Source organism: Hakea prostrata, chromosome 2 (assembly GCF_041222555.1).
Source record: "Hakea prostrata isolate BN-2017 chromosome 2, UWA_Hpros_2, whole genome shotgun sequence".
Classification (NCBI taxonomy): Eukaryota; Viridiplantae; Streptophyta; class Magnoliopsida; order Proteales; family Proteaceae; genus Hakea; species Hakea prostrata.
In genome coordinates, this window is record NC_142601.1 from 40,778,633 (window position 1) to 40,803,262 (window position 24,630).

General features: G+C 38.0%; 1 protein-coding gene across 1 annotated transcript; it reads left to right on the forward strand.

Annotated features, from left to right (window-relative positions):
- Positions 1-23,625: 23,625 nt before the first annotated feature.
- LOC149024363 (uncharacterized) lies at positions 23,626-24,379 on the forward strand. The gene is made up of 2 exons (XM_089142931.1): positions 23,626-23,772; positions 24,152-24,379. The coding sequence occupies exons 1-2, from the start codon at positions 23,626-23,628 to the stop codon at positions 24,377-24,379; spliced, it is 375 nt and encodes a 124-aa protein (XP_088999057.1).
- The last annotated feature ends 251 nt before the right edge of the window (positions 24,380-24,630 follow it).

Here is a 24,630-nt window from a genome sequence, read left to right on the forward strand (position 1 = left end):
TTTTGGCATGGAAAACCCGAAAAGAACAGGCAGTTAAATTTAATCTCATGGGAGAAATTCAGTCAACCCAAAGAAAAAGGAAGGCTAGGCTTTAAAAAAAATGGAGGATTTAAACTCAGCTTTGCTACTTAAGCAAGGATGGAGATTAATTACTCAACCGCAATCGTTGTGGGTCAAAGTGTTGAGGGCAAGATACATCAAGAAGGACTTTATTTTTTTTTATCCCAAAGTGTGGAATAGAAGAGGGTCTTGGGCTTGGAACAGTATCTCCAGCACCTTCACACAACGTAAGTCAATGGTGACGCGACAGGTGGGAGATGGATGTCAAACGTCCTTTTGGTTTGATCCATGGTCACATGTGATTGATTAGGTATGATTTGGGATTGGGGAATGTCCTTTGACATTTTTGTCCTTGGACATCAGAGGGAATAGTATGGGATGTTCTCCGAAGATGCTCATCGACGCTTTCCCGGATTATTGGATGTCATACCTAAGGCTGTCTAGCAGTGTTTGGCTAGGATGTCCCTGTTATATCATACCCGATTCTAAAGGGTATTGAGACCGAACGACCCATGGTAGCAATTGGGTTCATGGGCGCTCAAGACCGGTAACCAATCCGTGAGAGGACATGAATCACATTGTGGATACCTGAAAGGGGCCATTTATTGGTAGGGTTGCATATAGTAGACTCGGGCTTATGGGCACTTAAGACCGGTAACCAACCCATGAGGGGACATGAGAGCTTCCCATCTATTATATGTGGATGATCAATAGGGTTGATGAGTCTATAGTCAAGGACTATGCTAACTCTAGTGTGAAGGATACCGGAAAGGATTGCCAGGGGCGAGGAATGGACGCATTTGGAACCGAGTTGATATGATTGAGTAGATGACATGCATTGGGCTAGGATTAACCTTGACATGCGCCAGTACTTAGACCAATGGTGATGTGAGAGAGCGGTGACCTAACCCCCAACCATGGATTGTCCCGAGGGATGGAGGACCCACTACCAACCGGCGTTATGATAAGAGACCTTCCTAAAGAAGTACGGTGCTATGACTTAAAGCATGTTTGCCTATAGAGACCAGCATACATAGAGTATAGATGCATACATACATTGTTTGATTCATATTGCATTGCATTTTGTTATGTTCTACAACATGTTATTTATGTTGATATGATTTAACTTGCCTTACTGAGTTCATTCGAACTCTAATGAACTCACTCCTTTTTGTGCAACCTTTTGTGTTAGATTCCTCTACAAGTACTGATTACCATGAAGGGAAATATGAAGAAGCACCAGTTGAAGAAGTGTACTACATGCAAGGTGCTGGCTACAATGAAGATCACATTGATGATCCCACGTTTGGTCACGATGCATACTACGATTAGACCTAATGTGGAGTGGAAACGTCATAGTTGGATTGATGAAGTCCACTATTTTGAAGACGTTATCTATAGAGTAGAAGACTCTTAGTTTAGTTTGAGTTCCATTCCTTTACTTTCTTTTGAGAACATTTGTATTCTTGTAGACTTACGTGCTACATTTCCACTGTAATTGTGGAGTGAGATTCCGCCTCACCCTACTCCTTTTTGATGTTTACATCTGGTATCATTTTTCCGTACTCTGATTTTACTGTTATTCATTTCCTTGTTTGGATATTTTATTTATAATATTACACTTGATTTTATCCGTTCATGATTATATTATTGCTTATGTGCAAGGATGATTTCCTCAATACTTGATCTTCGGGGCTGTGGATCACACACTTGTGTATGCTAGATAGGGTATCGGTTGGGTGGATGTGACACTTTATGCATGAATTTAAAACAAATTTGCATATCACTAAAAGTATCATTTATTGAAAGAATTTGAAAATGGGGTGGGAAAAGTAAACTTTTCCACAAAATTTTAAAGCATGGCTTGTTTGGTTCAATGGAGTGGGAAAGTCAGCAGACAAGTTCTCTCGAGTTAAGGAGCCTTGTTTGCTGATATGACACACTCCTTTTTCTGCCCCACCCCATTTTAAAGTCCCATTAATTTAGTGGAACTTTGTGAAAAAGTGAGGGATATAATAAATGTGGAATCCACATTTGCAATTTCCCCACAAAATCATTTCCTTTCCTTTTCTACTCCCCCAACACTCAATGTAGGTCCCCATGTTTACTTTTCCAACCCCTTTTTATCCAGCTTCCAAATGATACTACTCTTGATGAATCACCCCTTAATATGAATGCTACTCCTTGAATTATCCAACTTATATTGTGAAATCCCCGGATTTCTACCCCTGTAATACATGGTCTCAAGACCGAGAACCCGTGCCTCGAGTTGGCTACAATTGTGGACCATTCAAGTCAAGCCCGAAGGATTGAAAATGGAACCAATGTTGATGGATGACCCTTGTGATGACTCAACAACTCTCCTAGAGTTTAAGTGAAGAGAGAAGATTAATCACGATGGTGTAAAAATGGTGATTTTGGAACATTCATATATCGGCGATGGAGAATCTTATTGATGCAAATAAGGAATCAAATTGAAGATCATCGAAAGACCTTTCCAATGAGCCAAAAATCACCAAATTTGGAGTCTGTTTGGGGTTCCAACCATGGACTGTAAGTTGGGCAATTTGGGTGAACCAACCCCCCACCCCATTTTCTATTTAGGGGCAAAAACGAAATTTTGGGTTTTTAAGCCCTATTTTATGTTTTAACTCATCCATAACCGCATTTCTTTATGCAAGAACGAGTTTGTGGCTGCGAGAAGAGGAGAAACCAAGAAGAAGAACGGTTCCCATCATTCCGAAGGTGATTTGTGATTCGAATCTTCACAAAAACATTAAGAAAGGTTTGTTTTCTTTAATCCTTCTCTTATACATACATGGTTTTGGGAGTAATTTCTCTTCTCTTCTTTTGTGAGATCTTGAAAAGGAAGAGTGTTAGGTATCTTGGATGATCATCTTTTCTTGTATTAATGTTTCCCTTGTGTATGGGAGTAAATGTACGTCCCCTTGCAAAAGATTTCAGAATTTGACTCTCCAAGTTGCCCACGGATGATTTAGGAGAGCCAATTCGGGGCTTTTTGATCTTGGTCAAATTGGATCAAATTGAAGGTACTCGTATGATCCTTTTGCTGCCAATTAACTTCCCCCAAAATTTTGTTTCGATTAGACTTCGAATTGATGGCGAATTAGAGACCATTCACTAGTGAGGTTGAGAACTACCATTTTTAACCTACTTTTCAGATTTGGGTTTTCGTGGGAAGATTTTGGGATATCCTTTGAAACCCAAAATTGACTCTAATTTGTGATAATTATTTCTTTTGCATAAATAGGTTTATGTATCTAGTATCTTTAGTCACCAAGCTGTGGGAGTGAATTTTGGGACGTTGGAGAAAGGATCAAAGTAAAAGGTGAGGAATATACTTAACCTTATCTTGCATGTTTAATTATGTTAATTAATTTTTATTATTGATATCTTGACTTGCTTTAGTATTATCTTGTGATTATGTCTTCTATTTTTCAATATTTTTGAATGGTGATATGAGATGGATGAGATTGAATGGATTGAGTTTTTCTTGTTGAATCCTAAATTATTGATATAAAAAAATATATGGATGATGTTGAATTAAATTACTCTTTTTATTTTATGTTGCTTATTGGGGTTGTGGGTTCACCCATTGCCCTAGTGACATATGTGATTGCTTAGATTTTGATTGGGAATGGGGAATGCCCTTTAGGCATTTCTGTCATAGGACACCAAAGGAGGAGGTATGGACGCATTCCTATGGTGCCCTTGGTGCTTTCCCTGATTACTGGTTGACATATCTAGGGCATGTCTAGAAGTGTTTGGTTAGGTGACCTCATGAGTACTACTACCCTTTCAGTAGGGGTATTGAAGCCAGTTAACTCGCGATGTTAATGGTTGGGTCCTGTGTGTCAAGTAGGCTCACTATCATCATAGAGAGGTAGGGTTGCATATAAGATAAGGGCTCCTGGGCGCTCAAGACCGATAACCAATCCGTGAGAGAACATGGAGAGCATCCTGTCCATTATATGTGGATGACCGTTGGGTTAAGGAATGGGATCCAATAGATGCATCACGTTGAGGTTCCATTCATAGGTGGGAAAGTATTGGACCAACAGAGCACTAGGCGTGAGGGGAGATATCCGGACCATATGTAGTACGAGATCGTATGACATTGCATTGGGCCAAAGATTATCCTTGACACGCGCCAGATATGTGAGAGAGTGGTAACCTAATCCCCAACCATGGCTTGATAGGACTTTACCCAACAACCGTGGAGAACCCAACAGACGTGCTTGAGTGCCATGAGGGAAGAGTGACTAACCCAACAAACGTGCTTGAGTGTCATGAAGGAAGAGGGACTAACCCAATAGATGTGCTTGAGTGCCGTGAGGGAAGAGTGACCGAGACCGCCCAAAAAGACTGGTGTATGACTTAATGCGTATCTACCATAGAGACTTCATGATAGAGTTAGGAGCATAATAGCATAATCATTCATATATCATGTCATTATCATTAATTACATTATCGATATTCATGTTATATGTGGTGTCGAATCTTGTGAATGAATGCACAATATGATGTTAAGTTAACCTCACTGAGTTTTGTTGAAGTCATTCATTTTTATATGTCTTTTTCTATTAGATTATACTACAGGTTATGCAGATTTCTTCCATATGGAGGATTCGTTCCGGCATATCTTCTTGAAGGACGACCAAAGAAGAAGTGGACGCGCATGGAGCCTCATGCCAGTGTTAAGAATATTCTTTTGGGTTGGATTCCATTAGAGAACTAGTCTAGTTTAGTTTTTCGCTGCGATGAAAATCATTCTCTTTTCTTTTCAAAACTTTGATGTTATACCTTTTATTTTGAAGTAATGGATGATTGTAACCATTATTTCAGTTTTGATAGCTTTATATTTGAAACTTGATTTATTCTTGTCCTTTTGATTTTACTATATCATATGTTGTATGGAATTGTCACTGAACCTAGTCTTACAGTGTATCACCCCCACGGGTATTCGGGTATGACCGGATTCAGCTAGGTGGGGTGTGACATATATATCAATAACACCCCAAGCTGTTAGGAAATTAAAGTTGAGCATTGATGTAAGCAAGTTAAACTTTTCAAACATATGAAAAAAACCGTGAATGAAGAACCTCACGTTTGACTTGTATTTGTCTTCCTCTACCATCTAGAACCACTCATCTTCTTCCATTCTTGCATTTTTGTGAATTCTATTTTCGTACGATATTCCTTTTTCTTTTCCCAAGTTTTCCTCTCCTTTCTAAGAATGTGGGGGGTGATATTGGAAATGGATAAATAAAAACTAATTGAGACTGACGGCATTAGTAATATGATGGTTTAATTGATAAACTGATAACACAAGAGTCGCACCCATGACCTCTTCATTAAAAGATGTTGGTCTTAGAACTAAAACAACCCTGCGTTGGCAAGTGCAAATCCGTTCGGATTATCGACATCTCTTAGTGAAGAGGTCAGGGTTCAATCCTTCCTCATGGTATATGTAATAGTCCTAGTTAGGGTTGCAACAGGGTCGGGCTAGGTGGGGCTTTTGCAATCCCAAGCCCAGCCCTCTATGTTCAAATATGAGCCCATTCATGTCTTGACCGTAGTTCAAGGCCAAGGATTATTGTCCCTAGCCCTAAGCCTTACAAGGCCAAGCCAAACCCATTCCTGCCTTGATTGGCCCTAATTGGCCCTAATTGGGCTGGGTTGGGATGGGTTGGCCCTGATTGGCCTTGTCCCTGTCCCTGGCCCGATTGGCCTTGTCCCTAACCTTAATTGGTCCTATCCTTGGACCAAAATTTTCAAATGTAAATTCATAAAAAATAAATACATAAAAGTATCACAAGTAAACTAAAAATAAAATTCATAGAAATATAAGAAGATTCAAGCTCCTACAAAATGATAAAATAGTCAATAAGTTGGTGGTGTTGCTTTAAACATAAATAAATTCACACTCTATAATTATATATTGAGCTCTGAAAGTAGGGCTACAATTGGGCCAGGCTTTTGCAATCCCAAGCCCAGCCCTATATGTTCTAATATGAGCCCGTTCCCGCCTTGACCCTAGTTCAGGGCCAAGGATTATTGTCCTTGGCCCTAAGCCCTACAGGGCCAAGCCAAGCCCATTCCCGCCCTAATGGCCCTAATTGGGCCGGGTCGGGATGGGTTGGCCCTAATTGGCTCTGGCCCTGACCCTGATTGGCCCTGTCCCTAGCCTTGATTGGCCCTGATTAGCCCTGATTGACCCTGTCCCTGACCTGAATTAGCCTTGTCCCTAGCCCTGATTGACCCTATCTTGGCCCAAGCCTTAATTGGTCATATTCTTGGATCTAAAATAACAAATGTAAATTCATAAAAAAATAAAAATAAAAATATCATAAGTAAACTAAAAATAAAATTCATAGAAATATAAGATGATTCAAGCTCATACAAAATGATAAAATAGTCAATAAGTGAATAGTGTTGCTTTAAACATAAATAAATTCATACTCCCTAATTCTATATTGATCTTAGAAAGTCTCTCATTGCTTTAATGATGGAAATTAAAAACCTTTCCCATTACTTTGGTGATGGAAATTGAAAACCCCTCCCATTGATATCTTTATTCAAAATAATAATAATAATAATAATAATAATTATTATTATTATTATTATTATATTTTAGTTACAAACATTGCTATCTGTTCTTAATAAGTTTTTTTTTCCTTTGAAATATCACATTGGAGGCAAAAGAAAGATGTCAATATTCATGATGAGAAGTTGGGGTGTAGATTTGTTAGATATAAATTCTCTATATACTAGCTTTTATTATTTATAATATATCAATCAATATAAATGTGAAGATTAGGGTAAAAAAAAAAAAATTAGGGTAAAAAAAAAAATCTAATATTATCTTAAAAATAATATAAAAAGTGAACTCATAGTCTAATATTATCAAAATGACTAAAGGTCAAAGTCGAGACTTATAGTTATATCAATGTTAATGTGAAGATTAGGGTAAAAATCTAATACATAATCATGGTCAAATTAACGTTAAGACTAGAGCTAAAATTAGGGTCAGGATTGGGCCAAAATCAGGTGGATGCTTACTACATTGGTAATGAAGATATAATTTATTTTTATTAATTTTTTTAAACAAAACATGATCATGTTTTTAAAATTTGACAGGTGTCAAATATTCACCCATTTGGATTATAATTAATTCCTCTCCATATGGGTGGAGGGTCCAGACTCAAATTAGGGCCAAAATCATGGGCCTAGATCACGGCCAAGATTAAGCCCAACATTAGGGCTAGGATTAGGGCCAAGATCGGGTCCAGAATCAGGGCCAAAATCAGGGCCAAGATTAGGGCCAAAATCAAGGTCAGAATCAGGGCCAATTAGGGCCAGAATCAAGGCCAGAATCAGGGCCAAGCCTTAGGGCCAAAATCTTTAGCCCAAGCCCTATTCAGGCTCAGGGCGGGTCAAGGCCGCCAAGGCCAAACTTGCACCCCTATCTGAAAGTCTCCCATTGCTTTGGTGATGGAAATTGAAAACCTCTCATTACTTTGGTGATGGAAATTGAAAACCTCTCCTATTTGATATCCTTATTCAACAAGAAAAATCCATATTCAAAATCTTGTTAACAAGTAAATTACCGATAGTTTAGTATTGATATTTTTTTCGTAGTTAAAGAAAATGATATTTTAGTTACAAACACAACAATCTGTCCTTAATAATTTTTTTGGAAGTATCATATTGGAGGCAAAAGAAAGATGTCAATGTTCATGATGAGAAGTTGGGGTGTAGATTTGTTAGATATTAATTTTCTATATACTAATTTTTATTATTTATAATATATTATCTTGCCTTAGTCCCCCCAGAATAAAGTCAATGTTTTTTGGGAACTAAAAATAACTTAGTTCAAAAAATAAAAATTACCTCAAAAATAGTATAAAAAGTGAACTCATAGTCTAATATGATCAAAATGACTGAAGTTCAAAGTCGAGACTTATAGTAATATCAATGTTAATATGAAAATTAGGGTAAAAATCTAGTACATGATCATGGTCAAATTAACATTAAGATTATAGCCAAAATTAGGGTTAGGATCAGGCCCAAAATCAGATGGATGCTTATTACATTGGTAATGAGGATATAATTTATTTTTATTAATTTTCTACAAAACATGATCATGTTTTTAAAATTTGACACATGTCAAGTATTCATCCAAGTGGATTTAATTCTTCTCCATATGGGTGGAGGGTCCAAATTCAAATCAGGGCCAAAATCATGGGCCTAGATCAAGGCCAAGATCAGGGCCAAAATCAGGGCCAAAATCAGGTACATAATTAGGGTCAAAATCAAGTCCAAAATCAGGGTCTGGGTTAGGGTATAAAATCAGGGATGGGCCGAGATGGACTGGGCAGGCTAGAGAGTAATCCCAGGCCCTCCCTTGGCCCTAGTTCGGGGCTAGAAATTTTGGCCCTAACCCACCCTCCAAAATCTTTAGCCCAAGCCCCATTCGGGCTCAGGGTGGGCTTAGGGTGAGTCAGGGCCACCAGGGCCAAACTTGCACCCCTAGTCCTAGTAAGTCAATAAATAGCACCTTTAAAAAAAAGAAGAAAAAAAATCCAATCAGGATTCTTGTAAGTTTGGGCAATTTGGAGCTAGATCTGAACCAACCCAACTCAATCCAGCCCATTGATAACCCAAACCATCATAATTGGATCTCAGGATCTGTGAATTTGCATATCTTCTTTTTCTTTTTCTGGGGCGGGGGTAAATGAGAATCTTATTGAAGAAAGGAAACAAGCTATACAAGCTAAACAGTGCAAATAAGCCAAATAGTCGTACTCGTCATCGATTGGGCCTTCCTAGCTAGGTGATTAGCTACAAATAAAAAAAAAACCTTGTAGCCTCCTGATTTCCTCAACAATCAGCTTAATGGAGTTTTGCAAACAAAAACAAAAGTACAATCCTCATAATTTCTTGGAAGCTGATCAGATTGGGCTAGTGTAGAAAGGGATTGCGCCATAGACAAAATCCTTACCATCTGACTCCATGATATCACTTTACCACAACCTTAGCTAAGTGCTTCTAACACAGCTATTTTATTTTTTGATGATAAAAAGAAAATATATAAATATTAAGCTTGATAGTTACATCCTGAGTGAGACATGGTCTCAATACAATATAGTCCTCTGTGCTCATATGACAGCCTACATAGCCAATTTGTTGCTGCATCCTGATTTAAGTTACATACTTCTAGTTTAGATATGATAGGTATCATCCTTGCCAAAGCAGGAAATATAGTTGGGGAAAGTTTAGTTTTTTGCTTTCCTGTGGTGAGGAAATCTCCCAATACAATCACAGCATAGGTGCTTTAGTTGGATGTTCTTGTGTTGTGCTCTTTTGATCATTGCCCAGATGGCTTCTAGTAGATGGTTCAATAGTTGTCCCGATGAAGCATATCCTCTTTCTATGGCTTCAATCTTTCCATTCCACAGTAGTCCTACGCTCCAGCTATCTCCATTTAGTTCATCAGATATCCCTGCACACATAATCATTGATGAGTTCCCAAAGTTGCTGTTTGAATAGAAACATTTAAAGCAATTGTGTTGGGTTAATGTTTCATTATTTGTCCTCTCAAAGCTTTTGGGAGCAATTTTTAGATCCCTAATCCATCTATTTACATTATCAATTATCCGAGAAGGATGTGTATTTTTATTGTTATATATCTTTGCATTCCTTGCGAGCCAAATGAAATAACATGTAATTATGAAATTGGAGAAAAACCATGTTTTGGTATTTTTGTCAAAATTATATTCATTCAGGAAGGACAAGCATATATGTAAGAGGGAGTTGTTTCTGAATGCTTCCGTTCTGAGGCCCAGTGCTCCAGCTGCCCAAATTCGTTTTGTCCACTCGCACGAAATGAATATATGTCAGATTGATTCTTCCTTCATACTATTGCAGAGTTTGCATGTTGGGTTAGTATTTGTCCATTTGGATAGTATCAGCTTTGTTGGTAGTCCTGCATTTAGAAGACGCCAAAAGAAAGTTTTAAATTTTGGATAAATTTGTAGTTTCCAAAAGAACTTCCACCAGAGAGAAAAAGTTTGTTGGGATTCATGGTTATTCAGATTGGACAACGCAATTCTTGCTAGTTTTGCAGAAAATTCCCCTATTGTCGATATGAGAGATAACCATGAATCCTGTGTTGGGGATGGGTTAAAAGAAAGAATTATCTGAGAGAGAGAAGGGGTTAGTAGATCCATATTGTTCTGATTGTGCAACTCCCGCCTTATTTGCTGGTAATTGTCGAAGACCTCTCGCAGCTTCTTGTTCTTTTGCCGAGTAAAATAGTTTTGTTCACCTACCATGTGGTCAGTTGTTGCTTCTACCCAGGGATCAAACCAGAAGTATGTATCTTTCCCATCACCAATCTTCCTTTGTACCATTGTTTGTAGGGTGGGGAGAATGGATGTGATGCTTTTCCATACCCATGACCCTTTTTTGTTTATGACTTTTGGATCAAAAAGGGAGGATTTTGGGAAGTATCTTGCTTTGAGAATTCCTCCCCAGACAGAATTTGGATTATTAAGGAGTCTCCATCCTTGTTTTAAGAGTAGGGTACTATTAATGTGCCCCATCCTTTTGAAGCCCAGTCCTCCTTGTTGTTTGGGTTTGCAACACCGTTCCCAGGATATGAGTGTCAGTTGTTTGGCTTTGTTTAGTTTTCCCAACCAAAACCGTTGGCAGATTGTGTCCAAGTTCCTGTATACAGATTTAGGAAATCGAAAACACTGCATTAGATAAATTGGTTGAGACTGGAGTACAGATTTCATGAGTACTTCCCTTCCTGCATAGGATAAGGACGCGATCTTCCACACGGCCATCTTGCTCCTCATCCTGTTGATTAGATGATCGAAATTTTTTGACTTGATTATTCCGTGGAACAGATGGGTTCCCAGATAGGTAGCATTTTCCCCATTTCCTGGATCCCTAGCATAGATAAGATTTCTCCTTTATTGGTCTGATTCACATTTCTAGAGAAGAAAGCGCCACTCTTTTCGAAGTTAATTTGTTGTCCTGTGATATCCGAAAAGAGTTCAATGGCTGCTTGGAGGGTGAGTACATCGTCCTTGGTTGCTCTGCAGAAGAGGAAAGTGTCATCTGCAAAAAGAGGTGAGAAACTTCTGGGGCATTTCTTGCAATGCTGATCCCTTTGAACAGGTTGAGGTTCTTGTATTCAGTGAGTAACCTTGATAGAATCTCCATAATAATAAGGAAAAGGTAAGGACTTAGAGGGCAACCCTGTCGAATCCCTCTCGAGCCCTTGAACCAGTGATATGGGCAACCATTGAGTTTCACAGAGTATGAAGCAGAAGAAATCAGGGTTTTGACAAGATTGCACTAGTGGCTATCAAAGCCCCAAATTCTGAAAAGATTTATGATGACTCCCCATTCGACCCTGTCATACGCCTTGGACATATCCAACTTTAGAGCTACATATCCAGTTTTTGCTCTAGTTGTGCTCATAAAATGGAAGATTTGTGTGCAACCATGATGTTGTCAGTGATTTGTCTGTTAGGTACAAAGGCACCTTGACAGGGGGATATGATGTTTTGCAGACAGGGTTTCAGTCTTCTAGCAAGGATTTTTGTGCATTGCCATGGCCTCCCCATCAAGGGAGAGAGGAATTGGGCCGGTTCCAAAATAGCTGATACTATCTGTCCCTTGTGGTCCCTGACAATTTGGCCCATTCCACCAATTTCTTACTTCCCTTAAAAGAAGCATCCGAATTAATTTTAAACCAACCCCTTGGGGGCCTAGTCCAATATTCTTCATGGGCTTGCCAAGCTTTACTTGTGACCATTTGACATGAATTCTTTACAAAGTGATTGCATGCATTGCTGCCTACTCATCAGGATACAATGAAAAGCTTAAAGAGATGCATGTTAGTGGCCGTGAAAACAGAAAGTAGTTCCTTGGAGATATCATGGTCTACGCAAACATTTACACACCATCAATTGGTGATATACTTGAAAATCCATAGAAATATGGCAAGTCCGTCCACCTGAAGTGGTTAACAAAATCTTTCACTACTAGTGCTTTTTACATGCATCTCTTTCCCCTATTTAGATAAGGGTAATTTCAGTCAGAAGCAAATGAAGAAACATAAAAGAAAAGTGAAAGTCTCCTCAAGCCATGGAGTGGTATCCGACCAAGTTCATAGAAGAGGAGCGGAAAGTCTCCTCTATGAACAACTATTTAACTTGATAGTAATCGATACAGGTTTTGAAGAGACTAATAGGGGCTATTGTGGGTCAAGGGTTTATAAAAGCTTCATACAGTTGTGGTACCAACTCCCTAGCTCGGCTGTGACTCTTCACTGATGCAAGTACATGGTGTAGGGCTTGTCAATGCAGGGTTGGTAGATTGGTAAGATCCATACTTCTCAGTGGAGAGGTCATGGGTTCGACTATTGTGGACGACAAAGCTCCCTCTGAGGATGTAGGCGCGCAAGTTGGCTCCGGATGAACCTCAAACACCAAAAAAAAAAAAAAAAAAAAAAAAAAAAAAAAAAAAAAAAAAAGAGGGTGTAGCGTGTAGGGCCAAGGCTAATGGAACTTCGGACAAACGCAAGGGTCCTACACTATTGTCGGCCTCTCTTTTGGCCCCTTATTTGTTTGATTTGGTTCCCAGAATTTTCTCGGCTTTGATCTCTAAGTTTAGAGATGTTTCGTTGAATATGTACCTCAAGTACTTTATATGTGAAGCCCATGTGTAGTCTCTTCTCTATCTAACTTATAAACTCCTTTGTACACTTTCCTTTTATTGAGCAACCTACTTTGGCTTCATTGGAAAAACAACACCAACAAAACTACAAGAGGGTTGGAGTTGCACAAGCAAGAGAAATATTGGACTTGCCTATTGCTATTTTCTATCTAGTCATTGTTTTTTATTTTTGGAAAAATCTACTTCTCTCTTGCACTTTCTCATTCTCTATCAATTCTTACTCCCCCCCCCCTCTCAACAGTTTCACCCTTGATTAATTAAAAATAACAGAAGTGAAATTATACCTCTCCTTCTTCCCTGATATTTTAAATTGGCCAAATAGCCTGTTGGGATTTACCAAATACGCAGAAGAATGACAAGAAATAGACACGAGACACACAAGAATTACTTGATTTGGTCAAATGACCTACATTTAAGAAGAGTCCAAAGGACTCAAGGGCAATATGCATAACTAAATCAATATCAGGGGGTCACAAGAGTCTCTACAAACACACTCTCAAATCGAATGGTATTGGTGGAAGCAAAAATTATCAAACATAAGTCTCATCATGGTTTACTATTATGCTACAGCTTTTTAGGGTATTCTAATTCATATCTCTCTATGAAAGGAGTCATAAGACTCCTTCATTGCTTGATCCAAGTGGCAGACAACCTAGACTTTTTACCTATCAATAGGTGACGTAAGAGTACTCCATGCACTCGCAGGAGCTTCGTGTTGATCATGATTAGGTCCCATTGGTGTCTCCAATACCTCTTCAGAGGTGTTCTCTCATGCATAGGAAATTTCTCCTGTTTCTGCAAAGGCATCTGAGAAAAACAAAGATATTCCATAAGGATAAGTTTTAATGAACTTCTAAGGCAACAATCACATATAAACCAAGATCGGATGAAATCATGATAATGTATAAGGAAAATGACATGATATGCAAATATGCACCTAAAAGGAATAACCATGTCAGTCTCTATCTAGGCAAACATGCTTTAGAATAAATACTAGCCCTTCTCTAGGTAGGTCTCATCACTTTGATCCCTCATGGCTTGGCTACCTCTTTTGGGATCCTAAGCAAGGGGTACGGACCTCATCAACAACCATGGTTAGGGTGTAGGTCTACACTCTCTCACTACAATCATTGGTTTGAATACCATGAACTGGTTACCTCTATTGGACAACATAGAGTCACGTTACTACCATCACGAGTCACTCAGGTTGAATACCCCTGCCAAAAGTGTAGTACCATGTATGGGTTCCTAACCATGCATCTAAACCTCATGTCATGAAGGACAACAATTATGATTGTGCTAGGAGCATCAGAAGACAATGTCCCATACCACAACCCATGATATTCCAACTAGGAGCACCATGCTAAGTACTCCCCCAATTCATAGTCACATCACTCAACAACATTCCACAAAAGAAGTAAAGAAAAATAATCAGTAATCACATTTTATAATCATTGAGTAATAAGACAGTAAATCAAATTATCATGATAAGCAATTCAGTTACATATGCAATTGTATCCTTACTTGATTTAGCTGAAAAAGTGTTGAAAAACGTGCTAGATCCTCAAGCAAATACCCCAATAGATCTTAGAAAACCCCTAGATTAAGATTATATAGTTAAATTAGAGTAGGAGATTCAAACTAGGCAAAGATAGCTTCAACACAACCTTAGGAAACTGACCGGTCGGTTAAGTTAGTTGGTCAAGTTGATCAATCGCCCTAAGCAACAGCTCCATTCTTGGGCAGAATTCCAAGTCCGGAATTCAGACTTCTGATCACCCATCCTCAATCTGATTTTGGGCTAATCCAAGTCTAAACTACGTTCTTAGAACTTCAAAGAGGTCACTTAGACAACAAATCTCAGAAGGGAAAAGAAACTAGATCTACATCATCTTCTTTGATACTATCCGCAATTGAATCGGATATAAAAATACATTCCTCTTGGTGTGATCTAATCGAGATCATCTATCACATCCCCCCAGCCGGTACCCTAATTGTAATACTCAGAGGTGTGATCTCAAGTCTCAACAATCATCCTCCCACATAGCACAATAGTAATGAGCAAGAAATAATCATTGTAGTAATGTAAATTAAAGAATAAACAATGAATGGATCTTAAAATAATATCAGAGTGCGAAAATATGATACCAATGTAATCAGAGTAAAAGAATATGCGAAAATAAACTCTAATAGTCAAACGCGGTAGAATAGTCAACTAAAGTATTACATCTGAAAGAATCAAAGAAGAATCAAAGAAGTCTCAAAATTGTTCTAATTTCTACTTAAAGTAGGCCTCCTTATCAAAAAGGTAATTTAAGAACTATAGTAGAGTATTCAATCTATGAAACCCAACCCTAACCTTGACCCGAATATCCTGTTGTTTGTAGGTTCGAAGACCGAAGTAAAGGAAGAAGCCAATTATGGGTCATTTCAATGGAAGACATGGTGTTTGACCTAGAACCCATGGAAGTTGATGATGGTGTTTCATATGGAATCTTTGACAGATTTGGAAATGAAACTGCATCTTGGTAAAGATGGGACTAGTTGATGGACTTAAAGTGTAGTTGGACATGATTTGAAGGCATTCCTCTATACTAGGTAAGTCATATGTTGTGTTGGGAGAGGCTCATTGGATTTGGATTTGATTTAGACCTTCATTTCCCTATTTTGGCCTTGCTGTCTTGCTTGGTCGACTGGGTGGTCGATTAGGCCAATCGACCAACAGGGACAGAATCAACCAAATATTCCCTGTTTGGTCTGTTGGTGCTCTATATAATAGAAGTATGTGTTTCTTAGTTTCCTTTGTTTCTAAAACCCTCATAGAACATGGGAAGCCTCTCTCAAAGCCTCTCCTTGGTGTTTGTGAAGAACTCTTGCAAGATCTCAAGTTCTTCATCTCTTGTTCTTTAATCAAAGGTTAGTAATCTCTCTTGTATGGTATTGATCTACTCTTACTATGATTTATTCTCTCTATTGAGATTATGAAGAAGTTGTTGCATCCTTGCAACCATCTCTTCTACAATCTCCATTCATTCTTATGGTACTATGATCTTCATATTGATCTTAACCATGATCCTTGTGATTTCTTCATGAAGCCATGATCATCCTTTCGATTTGATTTATCTAGTATGTTAGATCTGTTTTGCATGTTAGTTCATGAATGATCTTCTGATTACGTTCTACTAGAATAAGATCTAATCATCTCTAGTTTTTCTCTTGAGTTCATAGCATGCTTTCATCGAAAACTATAAATTTTACCGAATTAGAAAGTCATGTTTTCAAATTAGTAATATTGTTTTTTATTTATTATTATTTTTTTTTATATCATTGTTAGTGTCTAATCTATGCTATTTTAGTGTTAGATTACTGTTTTAGAGGTTTCCTCCAAGTTTCGTAGTGTTCTGGATATTATAGAATGAGTTTCGGATAAAAAATCGGATTTCTGCTGCGTACTGTTCAGGTGGTCGATTGCTTGGTCGATTGGGCCAAGCTACCACCCAATCGACCAAGGCTGAGAGTAGCTGTGTTCTTCGTTTGATTTGATTCTTTTGATCTCCGATCTTATAGGCCTCTTTCTTAATGTTGTATCTATGCTTGTTTAGGGTTTATTTGCTAAGTTTGGAACCATTCTCTTTGATCTTTGGATATTCATCAAAGCTATTTAAGGTAAGGACATTTGTTTCCATATTAACATAGATTGCAAGAATCTTAGTTTCTATTTTGGGAATTTCATAGATTCACTGCCGTTCTTATACTTTCATAGTATGATGCTACTGCTGTAAGTACTTCAAGTCATGGTAAAAAATTCGAGGGAAACTCAAGTTTTGATCGGGTGAAAATGGGAAACTTAGGTGGAAACTTGGGAAATTTCGAAGAAACCGAGGACTTTTCCGTACAAGTTTCGACAGGTCTAGAGAGTATTTTGGGGTGGGATCCTGTATTTAAGCTAATTAGAGTATAAAGAATACATTTGTTGTATTTGCTAAAAAAAATCAATGTAGATATGTCATTCAATGTACATAACATCAATGTAGAGTTGTCCAAAAAGTACATTATAAACTTAACTACTTAAGCCCATAACATTCAATATATAATTTCTAACTTCAAAATAGTTGACAATAAAAGAAAAATACAACTTAGTGTTAAGAGGAGTGCCAAGAGTGGATTCATCCTGTGAGCTGAGTAGTACTATGCCTGTAACATCCTCTCCTCCAACCAATGAACATAGACATCCCATGATATTTTATGCCTATGGTTGTCAAGTTAATCGATAACTGTAACTTTATGAGTCTGGTCATCAATATGCTTAAGATAACCAACCTGAGGGAATACGCACTTTGGATAGGGAAGTCCTGATGGAGGGGGTATTTGTCGTGGGTATTTGGGGGAACATGAAATAAACAAAAAAATTGAAAATTTGGGAAAACTACAAAATTTACAGGAAAAAGTCCCAAATTTCCACAAAATTTCCCAAGATTCCACAAAAACTTCCCAAGTTTCCACGAAATTTGGGAATTTTTTTCCCTCATGAACTAGTTGGTCCAACTGGGTTGAACCAAGTTTTGACAGGTTTCGAGGTTTCGACTAGTTTCGACGAAATTTCGACAGTTTTGATCGAAACTGAGGACTTTTTTTGGGTCCCCATGAGTCTCGTTTCACATTTTCCAAAATGGGAAATTTCGGTGGAAATTTTGCAAGTTTCGATGGAATTTTGTTCTATGCTTCAAGTACAGTAGTACCTTACTCATGTGTCTCTTTATTATTTGATTCATGTATGATTACTTATCCTCATCAATTACATATGCAATTGATCATGTTTATATGTATCTGTTTGTATGATGAGTTATCAGTTGTGTATGTTATGACTGAATTGGGAATGTGATTGATTAGGTATGATTTGGGATTGGGGAATGTCCTTTTTACATTTTTGTCCTTGGACATCAGTGGGAATAGTATGGGACATTTTCGATGGTGCCCTTTGATGCTTTCCCGGATTATTGGTTGTCATACCTAGGGCTTGTCTAGCGGTGTTTGGCTAGGAATACCCTGTTATATCAGACCTAATTCGGAAGGGTATTGAGACTGAACGACCCATGGCAGCAATAAGGGATTTGTGGCCGCTCAAGACCGGTAGCCAACCCGTGAGAGGACATGAATCACATTGTGGGGGCCATTTATTGGTAGGGTTGCAAATAGTAGATTTGGGCTCATGAGCTTTCAAGACCAGTAGCCAACCCGTGAGAAGACATGAGAGCTTCCCGTCTATTATTTGTAGATGATCAATAGGGTTGATGAGTCCGTTGTTCGAGACTATGCTGACTCTAATGAGAAGGATACTGGAAAGGATCGCCCGAGGTGAGGAATGGACGTATCTGACTCTGACTTGATATAACTAAGTAGAAGACTTGCATTTGGCTAGTCTTACCTTGACATGCGCCAGTACTTAGACCAATGGCAATGTGAGAGAGCGGTGACCTAAACCCCAGCCATGGAATGTCCAGAGGGATGCAGGACCCAACTACCACCGACAAAGCCCCAGATACCTAGATGCTTGAGGGAGAGTGACTTGACCTACCCAAAGAAGTATGGTGCTATGACTTAAAGCATGTCTGCCTATAGAGACCAGCATACGTAGAGTTAGATTCATATATGCATTGTCTGTTTCATATCATATTGCATCATGCTATGTTTTGCTATCATGTTATTTATGTTGTTATGGAATAACTTGCCTTGCTGAGTTCTTTCGAACTCACTCTTTTTTGTGCAAATATCTTTGCTAGATTATCTTGTAGGTAAGGGTGTCGATTCGGTACGGTATCGGTAATTCGGTACGGTACGGTACGGTTTTGAGTTTGAAAACCTCATACCGTTTTCGTACCGTACCGAATTTATACGGTACGGTATGATACGGTATTAAAAACGGTACGGTATGAAAATGGTAATAATTCAGTATGAAAAAAGGGCACGGTTCGGTTTTGTTATGGTATGAAAATCTGTATGGGTTTGGCATAAGAGTCATATATGCTATTCTTATGATTAACTTCAATATTTTCTGTTTGAAAATGTTAATCAGTGAATGTAGTAAATTTGATTAAAGCCAAAGCTGAAGGGTTATTCTTATTCGTAATTTTCTTGCTCGAGTCATAGCAAGACAAAGCTTATGAATAAATGGAACGTCTCCGTTCATCATTCTCCTTTGCTCTCATCTCCTCTATTTCTTCCTTATGTTCAGTTTATTGCTTTGGTATTTCCCTTCTTGAATTCTTCTCTGTGTCTTCCTTTCTTGTTTCTTATAACTTGCCTTCTTTGTAAGCAAAAGCCAAGTTGAGCTACAGAGGGGATGCAGGGCTTCTGAGTTAAATTCACTAATGTAGTCGTAGCTTCTTTTGTGCTCTTCAAACTTCAAAAATGCATTCAGCTTTTCCTTCTTTTTGGTCTGGCAATTTGAGCAACACCAATCAGTAGAAGCAATAACCCTAATCATCCCAATATCAGAATCCATCATAAGAATTAAGAATGACTATATGCCTGAACATTTAGCTTATCCTATAATTCGCCTGTCTGTCTCCATATCTTTCACCTTAATGGTGCATCGTTTCATCCCTCTTTTGTTTCACAAAATGATGGGGGAAATCCGAGTCTCCTATAACTTTCTCAAGGTATCAAGAATATACATGGGTTTGTAGCTACTTCCAGGAACACCAAAATTCACATTAAAGGCCTCATTTGAACAAAATGGGCAACCTTGATTACTCAACAGAATTACAAAACCATTCTTCATGATGCTTTCTATAAGTGCATGCTCAGTACCAGCATATGGCATGAAAAGGAGAACACGAATTGCTTTGAGGAAGAAGACCAACGACCCAAAAGAAAGCAAAAAATTTAATAAATTTATATGATCAAAGTAATAGACATTGTACCCCATTTGTGGGGTTAAACTTGCCTCAGAGGATGATGAGGTCTCAGCCCCATCAGCATTGCTTCGGCCATGGAATTTGGCAAATCGGTTCACGAGACTAAAATCCTAATTTAGGAGAGGGAGCAATTTACAAATCTTACCCAGTTACCTGTAGATTGTAGTCTTTACCCAGGTCTCAGACGGTAAGAAGGAAGGAAGAACGAGATTTGTAGAAAATAAAAAGAAAATAGAGTAGAAGAAGAAACTAAACGAAGGAAGGAAGAGCGAGAGGAAGGAAGAATGAGAGGCATCACTAGGATTCAGGCTAGACTCTTGCCTCTCGGCCCTCTTTGTTCTCTTCGAATGGGACGAACAAAGCAAAAGCCAGTTTTTAGGGTTTAAATTTATTATCGGTATACGGTACAAAATGCGGTTTTTACTACGGTATACGGTATTTGGTAAAACGGTACGGTATACGGTATATACCAACGGTATGGTACCGTATACCGAAACCATACCGTACCGAATTTCCAAATTCGGTTTCGGTACAAACCGTACCGAATTTGGAAACGGTATGGTACGGTGCGGTTTAAACAGTTCGGTACGGTGCGGTAATACGATTTCGGTACCGAATTGACACCCTTACCTGTAGGTACTAAAGAATATGAAGGCCAGTACTACGAGACTCAAACTGATGAAGCACACTTCGCTCAAGGTGCTAGTGGTTACGAAGATTACATTGAAGATCCCTCGAGTGATTATGTTGCATACTAAGATTAGCCCTACTCTGGAGTGGAAGCGGCCTTGCTTAGTTTATTTTGTTTATGTTTATGAAGACATTCTTTATAAGATCGAAGAAACCTTAGTTTAGTTTGATCTTTTCTTTTCTTTCTTTCTTTCGAGGATCAGTTGTAATCTTTCCTTTTTAGATTTGAACTACATTTCTGCTGTATTCTATGGAGTGATTTTCCGCGCACTCTACATTTTGATTATTATATATTGGTATCATTATTTCCGCACTCTGATTATATTGTCATTCTCTCTACTTATCTTGATCTCTTGTTTATGCTATTACACATTGATTATATCTTGTTCATGATTATGTTATTGTGCATGTGGGAGGATGATTTCCTCGATACTTGTTCTTTGAAGCCGGGGATCACACACTCGGGTATGCCAGGTAGGGTACTGGTTGGGTGGATGTGACACAATCTGCTTATATTGAACTCTAGAACCAAACTAATCATGTTATTTGTTCAATCATGCGAAGAAAAAAAATAAGGTACTTACCTCCAGCCATGGAGACTCGTTTCTAGAAGTTATTTGCAAGTTCCTCTCCAAGAAGATCGTCCTCTTCAACGTCGAAGAAATCCACTTCTCTAAGAAGATCGTCCTCCACAACTTAATCCAACTTGACCTTCGGGTTGTCGGACCTGAAATACAGATTCCAGGTTAGAAATACGAGGGTTGTTACAGAAGGAGAGAACTAGACATCTATTGCATTATTGTTTACTAGATTCATACTCAATTTAGTTTTCTAGAATTGTTGTGGAGGATTCCTCACAACACTGACAATTCTTCTCTGCATAGAACATTAAGGTGTCTTATTTTGGCAGCAAAACTAGCATAAATCATCGGCATCCTCCACCATGGGGGTGGGTGCTTCTTGATTGTTATGGATCGGTGAGTGGTGAAGCTAGCAGTTATGGCAGCCTAGTTCAGAAATGCAGGGGGAACATTGTCTTTTCTTACATTGAGGTCAGGTTGTTGTAATATTGACATCCTGCATGATGAACTTCTGGCAATTCGTTGCAGCCTTCGTCATGCTCGACAACTTGGTTGCCTGAAGGTTCTAGTTCACTCTAACTCTGAAGTGGTTATCAAGACTCTATTGGGCATCTTCCACCCCAACTGAAGAGTCCTTCACCTTGTTGAGGAGATTCTTGATCTCAATATGCTTTTTGAGGAATGCGTTTTATTTCATGGAGTTTGGGAGACCAATCGTTGTGCCAACTATCTTGCTAGATTGATGCCGACCAACCAAGAAAATTTCCTAGTCCATTAGGGTTGTCAAACCTGCTCTCCCAATATGTTGCTGAGCCGCCGCTGATTCTTAAGAACCCAAGTCTATACCACTTTATCTTGTATCATATTTATATTCAAAGCAAATTGCTCAGACACCCCAAAATAGAGGTCTAAATGCACTGACACCCCATTTTATGTTTGATAAGGACAAACACCCAAAACTTGGATTTACTTTGGACATATTAGATGGACATATTGATCTAATATGTTAATAGTTTATAGTAAATCCAAGTTATATTTTCTTTAATTCCTAAATTACCCTTAGACAATATAATATCATCTTACTTCCCATTCCTAAATTAAAATTCCAAAAACAAAAGAAACCCTACATATCTTCTTCTTCTTCATGATTCATTTCTAAAAAAAAAGGTACATGAAACAGAGAAGACACTTGCCTGTCTTCTCTCTCAATCTTCAGCCCTTGTTATTTCAGTTCTTTGTTAATTCAATACCTACAAAACCTTAGATTTGAGGTTTGTTATTCATTGAGCATTGCACAGGCAAGCGTCTTATCGTTCCTAGGTTCAGTTCTGCTAGACTTCCCTTGTACAATTTGTGTTTTGCTTTTGGACAGACTATATATAACCAGTGTCAGACTTTATGTATTTTTCACTTTTGCAAAGTGGAAATCGAACCGAAGAAAAAGAAGGGAGTCATTATGAATATGATGTTGAGACCAATGTGGAGCTTGTGCAGCTACTGGAAATGAATATTTGGAAGGGAATACAATTGATGGAGATGATTCTGATGGTTAGAAGTGTGTTATTTGTTTTGCAAAGGAAAAACGATTCGAGGAGATGCTAGCCACTCACTCTTGAGAAGATGAAATATTACATGGAAATCAATATTGTGTAAGCCTTCAAGAGAACTTTGAGAAGATGAACAAGCAGTTGAAAGGTTATCGTGTCACTGTATTTGAAAATACTTCAACACTTCACATGAAAGCAGCCAAATATGATTCTAAACAATGTTCTTTACATTGTTGTCCTTAATTAAATCAAATCTTAAATTTCATCTTTTTTCTTCTTCCATGAGATTCTTCCTTTTCATTCATTTGTCATTTGTATTATAAGATAAAGAGTAATACAACTAAAGATACACTCATCATTTCCTCTAACCAATTAACAATTCTAAAGGAAAATGGAACAATTGTCAATTTTACATAATTTTAAGTTATCTATACTTTTCATCAATTATCAAAGTGTCTTTAGAATTTTCCTCTCTTTATGTCATCATTTTTCATTGTTTGCTGCAAATACTTCAAAATTTAAAATCTAATTAGACTGTACATAAAATTGAATAAACTAAAGGTAGGTTGGTTGGTGGTGGGTGAGTTGGATTTGAGTCATGTTCGGTGTACTGAAAAGATTTTATGTGCTGTCTCATTTTCATTCCTTTGTAATCTTCTTACCGTAAAAAACTATTGACTTAAAAAAGAAGTTGATTATTGGAATAAAACACCTCAAAACTACCCAAATTTAGAAAGATAGCAACGGATGGTTCTTAAATGACATTTATTTCACTTTACCAAAAGAAGAGAACATTGATTCAATAGAACGGCAGCTAGTAAAGAAAGGCATCATCTCAAGAGAAGAGTGAGAGGATGCAACCTTGTTCACATCCTTAGAGCCTAGAGACTTTACAGTATCATTGTCTTTAAGATTATTATATATTGTTATTTATTTCCATTTATGGGAATTCAATGTAGATATTCTTTTCACAATATCCAATTTTGGCCTTTAAAACAAAAGAAGAACCATTAAAAGGGGATGATGTCAAAGGTGAAGTGAAAAAAGATAGTCATGGAAGAAATAAGTGGAGGAGGAGAAAGAAAAGAGAAAGGAGAGGGGATGGTGAGCCTGAAAGATCTCTCAAAGAAGATGGAAGAATTTGCAAAGGCAAGAGATTGGGAACAATACCATAGCCCAAGAAACTTACTCCTTGCAATGGTATGTTGTCAAACAATTCTCGTTCATTTTTTTTCTTTTTGGGTAGAAAATTCCCCTCAACCTGGTTGTTTATGTGTTTTATTTTCTTTTTCCATTTTGGGCTTTGTGTGAAGATATGAGATATATGGATATCTCTGATGAACTAGAGATACAAGTCACATTTTGATGGATGGATTGTATCATTCATGTTCTACGGAGCATATTATTGATGTGTGGGTGGCACAACCCCACCATCACATACACATAGATGCTAGTTTCACTGAATTGGAGATTGTTTACCTATTACACTCCCTCACCATATACTTAGAAGGGGAATTCAATACAGAAAAATGATCTATTAATGTTGTTGTTGATAAATTTATTGTTTAACAATGCATAGGTTGGTGAGGTTGGAGAGCTATCAGAGATATTCCAATGGAGAGGAGAAGTTGCAAAAGGCTTACCAAATTGGGAGGAATCTGATAAAGAACATCTTGGGGAGGAGTTATCTGATGTGTTGCTTTACCTCATTAGGCTGTCTGATATGTGTGGTATTGATCTTGGAGAAGCTGCACTGAAAAAACTTGTCAAGAATGCCATCAAATACCCACCCCCTAAGATCTCCTAAGGTCTTATAAGGATGCAGGACATGTAATCCATCTCAATCCTTTTTCCCCAAATCAAAGTGGATGTGGAGAACATGTTTTTGATCATATTGTATTAGTACTCTAGGGTTTCAAGTTTTAGCAAACAAAGGAAGACATTTTATCAGATGGAGAGTAGTGTATGGATTTTTTAATCAAATAATAAAAATATGAGCAAATTACATTGGCACCCCAAAATGGAGGCCTAAAGGCACTGACACCCCATTTTATGTTT

What these genes read in the sequence shown, in the direction of transcription:
- LOC149024363 (XM_089142931.1), top strand. Translation starts at nt 23,626, where the DNA reads ATGGAAGAAATAAGTGGAGGAGGAGAAAGAAAAGAGAAAGGAGAGGGG. An exon ending in GAAACTTACTCCTTGCAATG is followed by an intron (nt 23,773 to 24,151) that starts GTATGTTGTCAA and finishes AACAATGCATAG; the next exon opens with GTTGGTGAGGTTGGAGAGCT.